This window comes from Castanea sativa, chromosome 12 (assembly GCF_040712315.1).
Source record: "Castanea sativa cultivar Marrone di Chiusa Pesio chromosome 12, ASM4071231v1".
In the NCBI taxonomy this organism is placed as follows: domain Eukaryota; kingdom Viridiplantae; phylum Streptophyta; class Magnoliopsida; order Fagales; family Fagaceae; genus Castanea; species Castanea sativa.
This window is the reverse complement of record NC_134024.1, coordinates 6,998,001-7,008,472: the sequence shown is the minus strand read 5'-3', so window position 1 is coordinate 7,008,472 and position 10,472 is coordinate 6,998,001. Positions and strand designations below refer to the sequence as shown.

At 33.6% G+C, this 10,472-nt stretch overlaps 1 protein-coding gene across 1 annotated transcript; it reads left to right on the top strand.

Moving 5' to 3' along the window:
• The first annotated feature begins 204 nt into the window (after window positions 1-204).
• On the top strand, window positions 205-7,872 carry LOC142618530 (uncharacterized). Its single transcript, XM_075791480.1, has 8 exons — window positions 205-645; window positions 1,581-1,712; window positions 2,543-2,666; window positions 4,148-4,578; window positions 4,896-4,972; window positions 5,096-5,231; window positions 6,434-6,637; window positions 7,448-7,872. Exons 1-8 carry the CDS (start codon window positions 235-237, stop codon window positions 7,502-7,504), a joined length of 1,572 nt encoding a protein of 523 aa, XP_075647595.1. The 5' UTR covers window positions 205-234; the 3' UTR covers window positions 7,505-7,872.
• Window positions 7,873-10,472: the final 2,600 nt, after the last annotated feature.

The following is a 10,472-nucleotide window of genomic DNA, read 5'->3' as shown; positions in this document are numbered from 1 at the left end:
TATTTTCAATAAAAGTTGTATCAAAACTTGATTAAAATAGTTTATTAATGATAGAAATATATATTATTTATTAAAATAAATTAATTTAGAGTAGAATTGATTAGGTTAGTTTAGATTAGGATTAGTTTCATTGATATGTTATAGGAATTTAGTTTTTTTTCTTTGACCCGACCCAAAAAAAAGCCTCTTTATTTATAACGAGAAGAGCCGATCCACGCTGCCGCCATTTTCCACATGGATACCCAAAACCCAAGTCCCCTCAAAATCCACATCGTCTCCTCCGCCGACTCGCCCGAGTTCACTCACCTAACTCAGTCCCTGACTCGCTCCTCGCTCGTCGCGCTCGACGCCGAGTGGAAACCCATTCGCACCCACCAATCCTCTTTCCCCACCGTCGCTCTTCTCCAACTTGCCTGCCAACTCGGCCCCCGACTCACCCCTGACTCGGACGAGTCAACCGAGTCACTTGACTCGGTGACTTTCCTTCTCGACCTGCTCTCAATTCCTCTGCCTTCAATCTGGGAAATTCTCAGGGATGTTTTTGTTTCCCCTGATATATTGAAACTGGGTTTTAGATTTAAGCAGGATTTGGTTTACTTGTCCTCCACTTTCTGTGCACAAGGCTGTGATCCTGGGTTTGACAGAGTAAGCGCTTTAATTTTTTTTTTTTCCTGTATGGTTGCTGAGAAAAGTGTAGGAATTTGTAAAAATGAAGTGGGTTTCAATTGGGTTTTTCATTTTGCGTTTATGGCCTTCAATTCATGATCATCTTAGTGGCAAATGGCAATTCAAATTATGTTTTTGACCAACATGTTGTAAAAATTTGAGCTTGGAGTGTATATGAAATTGAGTTATATATATATGAGAATTATGGGGATTATGTTTAGTACAATGTGGAGTTATTTCTGTAACAATTATGGGGATTATGTTTAGTACAATGTGGAGTTATTTCTGTAACATTCTATTTGAAAATGCTGACAATTTTGTTGCTGCATTCTTCAGATATCTATTCATTAAAAGAACAAAACTTGATGTTCTTTTGAGTTAGTTAGTTAAGGGTGAGCTTGTTACGCCTAAGATATCCTTAATTTTTATTATGAAATGTGAAGCTTGAATCGTATAATGTATGATAATTGATAAGTGGTAGAATATTGTTGATGTCTTGTTTTTTTATTAACTAAGCAAACAACATGTTTTGGAATATACTTCATTATATGGTAAAAGTTTTCAAATATTGAAGCTGACATGCCTTAAGTTTTCAGTAGAGAAGCGAGAAACCACTTTGATTATTAGGAAAGAGGGGGATACTTATTTAGTAGTAGGGGAGTGGGAAAATGTTTTTCATGTTTATATCAATTTCCTCATTGAAAGTCAAAACCGGGGGGGGGGGGGGAGGGGTGTAGAGGATTCTTGTAGACGGGAACTAAGGCGGTCTCCACAATTTTTAAGGTAATGTATGTGTGTATATATGGAGGAATCATAGAATTCTTATATTTATGTATATTTTGCTATTAGTTTAAACTTATTGGACATTTCTTTATACAATATTATACTATGTTTAATAGATCGATGGAAAATAGGTTGAGCCCTTTTTGGATATTACAAGTGCATATAATCATCTGCAACATAAGCAGCATGGAAAGAAGAAACCAAAGCAAACTAAGAGCTTAGCAAACATCTGTGAAGAAGTGTTGGGCTTTTCTCTTTCAAAGGTTTGGTCTTTAACTCCTATATTTTGTTTGTTTAATGCTCAAGATAAGATCCTCTTCAATAGTGTTTCCTGTTATTTCATGAATCCAGGTTGTCTTGTTGTTGCCATTTTAATATGAAAAATTATAAGATTTGTTGTTTCCTTAAACTTAATTTATTTATTTATTAATTGGAATTAGTATTAATGATAATCTATAACATGTTAAACATAAGACTGAAAAATATGTGCACCAATGACTATCTTTATTTGGTTCACCATACTAGAAAAGAAGAAAAAAAGAGAGGGAAAGATCTTGAATGTTTTCAATCTTTAAAGCCTTAAGTTGAAATTACTAAAATATTTTACGATATCCTTTGTATCTGTGCAGATGTGATGCTTAATGATGATAAAAAGTTCCAATCTACAGTATACAATTCCCATGCCTTGGTCATTGCATAAAGAGAAAAACTTTTGAACATTGATTAGTAATGTTGGTGTAACATTTGAATGAGGAATCAAAAGTCTCGCTAATCTCTGGGACATGTTTTTCCACTATTTGCATACACTGCACTAGACTTTTTTTTTTTTTTTTTAATAAAATTTTTATAATACAGGATTTGTACACAAAATACTCCAAAAAAATACAAACACCAGTCATTAGATTCAAAGAGAGAGCGAACTGATAAAACCTAAAAGATAATTCTCTTGGGCTTTTGGTGCAATTAATGGCTGTCGCACCTGCCCAAGTTAAATGACAAGATATGTTGTTTCCTAGGGATTTCAGTTCCCAGACTGGATCAGGATGACAGTTTCAATTCTACAAGTTGTTAATGTAATTTATATCTCCTTTAGGAACTTCAATGTAGTGATTGGTCACGTCGTCCTCTTACAGAAGAGCAGAAAACATACGCAGCGATGGATGCACACTGTTTGCTCGAAATATTTAATATCTTTCAGGCAAAGGTTGTGAAAGAAGGTATGTGGTGCATTGAAATTTTGAGCTTTGTTAAACCTATTTTAGAATTGTATGCCAGTGAGCTCTGGGACAACATTAAGAAGTCTTTGATTGTGTATCATATTTGCTCTTTTGTACCTTTGAAGATAGTTTTTAGCTTTATAGAATCGCATGAATGAATACACACACACACGCCTTCTTATTTGTTTGATGGCTTTAGCATATTATGCCTTTTCAGTTTTGTTGCTGGAAACTATATAACCACAAGTTTAATTTATTATAAAATGTTCTTCTTGTGTGTGGATTGACAGATATATCACACGTACTGGTAAGTTGTCCTCTTCATGATCTCCACAACTTCTGAAGCATGAATTTCCCCACAGAATTGTGTCATCCGAAATTTTATTGTTCTACTGCATGTCCTAGAATTTTAGTTGGTCCAATAAGCTTATTTCCATTCAAAGTTTCAGGAAATGATGCGTCTGATGTAGTAAATTAATTCTTGCACCACTTTAATGAGTCATCTAACGACTACTCTGAATTTTCATGAATATTTAGGAACTAATTTGATGTGATGGCTATAAATAATTATATTTGATCCTTATATCAAAAAAATCAGAAAGGATGACTCATTGCCAATTTATATTGGTGGATATATATTGAAGGTGGTAAAAAGTTGGACAGAGATACCATGGATTTTTTACTGCTTCCCTGGCTATCCAAATTGGACATCTCTTGAAAGGCTGCAGAAGCAGCTAAGAAAGCTGGGACAATTATTCTCCCTGGATTCAATATTCAAACATCATTTGGTTAACATCAGATATGAGGAACAATAGATGAACACCGTTAAGCTGTTTTCCTGCCCTACTAGATCCCTAGATGATACACGGTTCTGGTGGGTGGGTTCGTGTACATGTGGTTTACTCCCCAAGGATCAAAGGGCCCTGCCTTGGTGAGGTTTCATGACATTGAAAAAAAAAAAGTTCTCTAGATAATCTCACTGCCTTATTCATCGACGATTATCTGAATGATGAAAGTGAATTACATGCTTGACCGTTTAATTGTATATCAGTTACTGGCAAATAATTTTTTTTTTTTTTGTGCCACTTGATTTGTACTTTGTCCTTGATGTATACTTCTTGTATACTCAGGTGACACCCTTACTTTTTTAATATATTTTTTATTGCTTATCAAAAAAAAATTTGTTTTTGCCAGTAATCTTCCAATATGGCGGGCAATTTCACATTTTGCAACACTATTATATCATCTTCATTCTTTGCATTTCCAAATTATTTTGTGTTTCAAGTCAATACTTCTCCTTATGTCATAGTTCATGGATTAGCACTGTGAAATCAAATACACTAGTGAAACATTGAACATCCAGAATTACTTATAAGAAAAGCAAAACATAAAACAACCAGAATCCTCTATTTCCCCTCTTCACTTAATTATTGAGGCAATATCCAGTTTGTAATGGAAATCTCTTGGGCTCTTCATTGCAGGGAATTATTTTCACAATATCAACAAACCAGCTCCCCCTGATGCGAATCTTGGCTTGAAAGGGGTTCTTGAGAAGGATGATATGAATAGTAAAATTTTAAGGATCAAATTTTGTGAAGCTTTAGATATAGTCCGGGCTACAGCTTCTGATTTTCCTCAAAGAATAGTTACAGTTGGGGGAATGAGGTCAATGTGCACCATGCCTATAGATGAATCTCTTTTGAAGGTTGTAAAAAAATATGGGGAAAAGATTATGTTGAAAGAGTCGGACAAAAAGCCCAAGGCCTCCAAAAAGAAGGGAAAGAGACGGTCATCGGTGGCTGAGAATTGCAAAGAAAACCGATTAGAAAACTTAGATGGTTGGCAAGGCCCCCCACCATGGGATTTGTCCTTGGGGAGTGATGGATGCCCTAAATTTCTATGCGATGTGATGGTAAGTACTTTATCTTATCTGTGTATGTGATACATCATTCAAAGTTACAAGGTCTTAGTTTTTTACTTTTTGTACACGGTTGAATGCCAATTACCTGAAAATTTTAAGGCAAAACACTTATCAGTGGCAGGTTATTAAACTTGTCACTGACCAACTAACAATGAAACCCTCTCTTTTCAACTTTTCTTTCCCTCTCTACAAGAATCACCCCAGTAATATTGTAATACAAACCCTTAGATTCATTACCTCCATGCAATCTAGGATTTAAATGATTGTGATTATTTTGTATGCATGAGGCTGATAGAACATTTACACAGGTTGAAGGCTTGGCAAAACATTTACGGTGTGTTGGTATAGATGCTGCAATACCATATTTGAAAAAGCCCGAGTCCAGGTGCTCCTTAAATGAATGATTTCAATAAATAAATAAATATATTTTTAACCTTAAATTGTTGATTATAGTGTCAACTTTGTCGTATTTCTTATGCAAACTGAAATTTTTTTTCATTCCTTTTAGGGAGTTAATAGAACAAGCACTCAAAGAGAAGAGAGTGCTCTTGACACGGGATGCTAAGCTGCTAAGACACGAGTATCTGTTAAAGAATCAAATATATAGGGTGAAGAGTCTTCTAAAAAATGAACAGCTACGTGAGGTATGCATTCAGTTATTACAAAAGAAGATTGTTTTGTTTTGACATTCAAGGTTTATCTATGAGAACTGCTTTACAATTATAAATCATTAAAATTTTAAGAAATCATTTTTTTTTTGATAAATAACGTAAGATATATATATATATATATATATATATATATATATTTTAAGAAATCATGTAACCATGCAATTGATAAAAATGGCTAAAAACAATTTTAGTACCCCCCAATAAATCAGATTCTTCTCACCTTAATTATCCAATTTAAGTACTGGTTTGAATTTAAATATTTGAAGTTGAACTATTAGTAAGTAGCACTATTTGGTTAGTGTTGCATTTGTTTTAAAAATTAAGCCAAAATGCAAAAACATTCCCTAGGGTTTAGGTCAATTGCCAAAATAACCCCCCTAGGGGTTTCCATTCTTCCTTATAACTCCCTGAGGTTTCCATATCTGTCAAATTGACCATTGGGATTAACTTCTCTTAGCTCTTATGAACAGAAAAATCATATAACTATCACATGACTACAATAAAAAGACTCACCTACTGATTCGTGCAACTAGTCACATGATTTTTCCATCCATAAGAGCTGAAGGAAATTAGTCCCATGGATTAATTTGGCGGATGTGAAAACCTTTGGGAGTTATAACTTGTAAGGAAGAATTAAAACCCCAGGGGGTGTTTTTGCAACTAACTCAAACTCCAGGGGTGTTTTTGCATTTAGGCCTAAAATTATCTTGATGCTTGAAATATTATCAAAATTTTAAGAGATCTAAATTTCTGAATCAGATAAATTTGATGAAGATGATCATAGATTTAATAAGTAATTCTTCAATTGGAACTCTGTTTAGAAGCGTGTACCCAGATGTGTCTGTCATGACACTACTATCCTTAAAAAAAAAAAAAATCTTAGTAAAGATGCAAGGGGAGGAGGATGAGCGCTGTTAATATCTAATACTATAAAGAATACTGAGTGATAATTCCATTAAGAAGAAAGATAGTACAAAGTCTGAATATGAAATCTGGTTTTTGAAGGTAACCATGTAAAGAGTATGAATGGTAATTGACTGGATATAACTATAAATGGGAAATGTAGAAGATGTCTGTGTTGCAGAGCAAAAGACAGGTTAAGGTTATGGTGAAGTGTGATGAGAATGTGCTGATGGCTAAGATTGGATGCCTTGATGTTTTGTCAATTGTTTCAGGTCATTGAAACTTTCCAGTTGAAAATTAGTGAGGATCAGCTGATGTCAAGGTGCTCCAAATGCAATGGGAGGTTCATTCAAAAGCCCCTATCCACTGAAGAGGCTGTCGAAGCTGCAAAAGGTTTCCAAAGAATACCCAACTGCTTGTTTAACAAGAATATAGAGTTTTGGCAGTGCATGGACTGCCGCCAACTTTACTGGGAGGTACAATTTATCTATTCATTTTTTTCTCTGCCATTTCTATAGATTTATATATGTTTGAGGCAATTGAACCTTAACTCACTAGCCAATGATTGGAGGCACTGGTCTTGAGTGTAAGGCCAAGTTGACTAGATAGTTTTGAAGCAAAAAAATATTGTATTGATCCATATTATCATCATATCAAATTTTGTTCTTGCTGGGAGAGAAGATTCTTATATTTCATATTAATCCACTATCTAAAAAGACGTTTTGGTACTGCATGTGTGGCCGGTTTACCTTGTGGCAGTATTGGACATCACATATAATGTAGGCATGTGGTGTGTTTCACTAAGGACCAGATGGACAAAAGGCCAAATTTCATATAAATTGGTGTGTGTAAAATCTGGATTTCATCAAGAATGACATTTCTTGTAGATTGCTTGACAACTAAAATGCTGAAAACTTGGAAAATGGGGGATCCAATTTTTTATTATTATCTGGGGATAGATGGTTCTCTCTGGCCTTTTCATTTGTCAAATTAAGAGTTGCAATCTTCTTCATAGACTTCTCTCTGGAACCATCCTGAATGAGAAGGATTCATCTTTAGCTCTGTCTTTGAAATATATGGCCAGAAACCCTCTTGAATGGATCATAAGATCTGGATCAAATGTCTCACTCATTGCATGAATTAAAAAGTATGTTCTATTGTCGGGTTATTTTGATTAAAAAATCACTTTGAACTTATCAGAACTGTCGATATGATGTGACGCTGGGGTAGATGGTGCTGGTAGCTGACTTTTTAACATGAGTTTAATGTGCACATTATTCTTACAGGGAACCCAATATCGCAATGCAGTCCAGAAGTTCATTGATGTATGCAAGTTGAACTAGTAATCTGTAAGTTCATAATCATTTTGCACTAAGAAGGCATTGGTGCCACTTTATGACCCTCCTGTCTGAGTCGGCGTCCTTTTCACTTATCCGTATCTGTGTAATTATACTTGATTCCATGTGTTCAGTTTGTGTATTTTTCTCACCCATATCTAGCATATGATCATGACATCTCCCCTCTTCCACCCACCCCCCCCCCCGTCCCCACCCCCACCCCTACTTTGTTTCAGTGTTGTTGTGTATAAAACTGGCTGGACCCTTAATCTTTGGGGAAAAGCTGTCGGCCAAATTGAATAAACTAAAAGGTGTTGTAGAATGGGCATGCCTTTTATCTATAATATATTGTTCCAATTCTTTTTTGATTCCTAGTTATTTTTATTGTCACCAACTTGATGTTCTTCCAATGAATCATACCTTCTTTGTTGGGGGGCTAAAATTGGTGTTAAGAACTTTTCAAGCATCTGACTATTCCTGTGACTGTGTGTAGTTCCATTCCACGCACACACCAAGTAATTATAAGAAGGAATCCTAGAGAATGACCCTAAAATGTTAGCTCGAGGTTTTGAATTCAAAACCTCATGGATCTCCTGAGATCTTAAAAACCACTAAAGCCAGCTTATACTTGTTACTAATGAACTACAAAACTTTTATTGATAGATAAGGCATTTAGGCATGTTATCAACACGCAATCCTACTTGTGTGACATAACAAACTAATACAACTATTGGACCTCTCACCTTTGGTGCAAAGCATTAATGTTTGACGACAAAAGTCATATTGATTCGATAATAATAACCATTTCACTGCTTTGCTGGAAATTCTTTTCGCATTTTATAAAGGGAATGTTCCATGATAATAACTAATACAGATCAGCTGTTTTGTTATATTAATTTATTTGTTTTTATAAAGTTTTTAAAAGCCTATAATTGTATTTTTTGTAAACTTTTGACAAATGAGTAAATGACTTCCCCACCAAAAAACCAATCCAGATGGGCATTTAATTTGACCCCAAACGATGGGTTACAAAACATTGTCATGCTAATTATGGGTTAACCTCACTTTCTTATGGCCATTTTTACAAGTTTATGGACTTATACTGCCTGTTTGGTTTGCTGTGTTGATTTGATTTATGTCTTCTTTATAAAATTAAACACCATTACCTTTTGAGTTGGGTCATCAATGCACTAAGCTTTGATGTGATTGGCCCAAAAGTATATTATAATTTAATGAATCAAATATTAGTTGTTAGGCAAGCAGGATACACAGGAAGATATGGAAACCTTACAAGCATGATACTTGTATACTTTGGCTGATAGGTGCCTTCACAGTCCACACACATGCTTGCTTGCTTGATGGATAGGCCTTTATTGATTTTGAATGTCTTTTGGGTCCCACAGTTAATTTTTGCTTAGTGGTGGGTCCACCTAAGTTGGACCAACTCACTAGGTCTCTTTCTTGTAAAGATTGTAATATGACCCTAGGTTGATGAGAATTTCTGGTAGAGCGGTGAAATGCGTAAAGATTGGAAAAAACACAAAAGGATAAAATTAATATTCATTCTCTTTTTGCCGTAAGAATATCTATTTGAAAAGTTGGCAAAAAAGTCTTCCTTAGTGTCATTTTACAAAACTTTATATGAATTTCTCACTTCTTTTTAGAGAAATTTTAGGGGCGATGACATTGACTATGAACCAATTTTGGGTTATTTAGCGTACCGAGGTTAGCCCAAAAATTAATTACATAACCTTGATTGTCAACTATAGATTAGTTGAAATTTTAAAATTACTGTGAGAAGAAATTAATTAATTATTAATCAATATTCCATTTTTCATCAATTCTATAAGAGCTTAACCCTTCTAGACTATAAGAATATCCACTTATTTCTTCCTTTAGCTTTACATCCATCCCAAGTATCATTTCTGTTACAACTATGAGACAAGCTCTGACACATTAACTATATCTATTACATGTATCATAAATCTTTACTGAATGTGACATAGTGCAATAAAAACAAATCCATCAATTTTCACCAAAAAAAAAAAGTTCTCTTTTTGACAAAGAAATTCCTTTATGGTCTTAAATCTCAAGTTTAAATACATATGGTCGGATTTTCTGGTAAACCCTAAAACTAAAACTATGAGTAATGTTTGAAATATGATACAATCATTGAACATTTGTAGACTTTGAACTATACCCAACCTTTTGAAGCTTTGATACTTTTCCTTCTTCTTCTTCTTCTGGAAGAGATAGAATCATATCATGTCATATCTATATAATAAAAGCCATATAATTTGTTTTAGTTTGTATCAAATCTATATAATAAAAGTCATATAATATGTTTTAGTTTGTATCAAATCTATATAATAAAAGTCGTATAATATGTTTTAGTTTGTATCAAGTGACACAATGCAAACATTATTAGTGTTATGATATGCTTTCATCATGTAATGCACAATAAATATATCAAAATTATTATTATGATTTTTTTTAAATGAGACTTATTTTGACAAAGCTTAAATTTTTAGTCTCCTGAAATTTATAAGAGGTATATTTTTCAATTTTAAATTATTTTTCGTTCATTATTTTAAAATTATAAAATTCATTTTATTTATTAATTTATGTTCATGGGAACAACATTTTTTATATTTATTTATAGAAAGTCATTTAGAATCTTCTGTGAAACCATTAACTACAACTTTTTATTATTATATATAAAGTCATTTATAGCCTTATATAAATCCATTAACCACTCTTTATAATAAAATCACAATAAAAATTGTGAGATGAAAAAGAAAGTGAAGAAGATGTTAGACATGTTAGAAAAATCATATATGATATATATCACAATTTATGCTTCGAGTGAGAGCGTAAGTTCACATAATATTCTAAACTAATACTTTAACTTCTAGTGGCAAAATCAAAATATTGATCTTTTAATGAAAAATCATTAGTTTTTCTTTTTTTGTCG

Bases quoted from the DNA above. Each gene is read 5' to 3' on its own strand.
- LOC142618530 (XM_075791480.1), top strand. From the start codon at position 235: ATGGATACCCAAAACCCAAGTCCCCTCAAAATCCACATCGTCTCCTCC. The intron at 2,667-4,147 runs GTATGTGGTGCA...TCTTCATTGCAG, and splicing joins GGCAAAGGTTGTGAAAGAAG to GGAATTATTTTCACAATATC. The intron at 6,638-7,447 runs GTACAATTTATC...TTATTCTTACAG, and splicing joins GCCGCCAACTTTACTGGGAG to GGAACCCAATATCGCAATGC.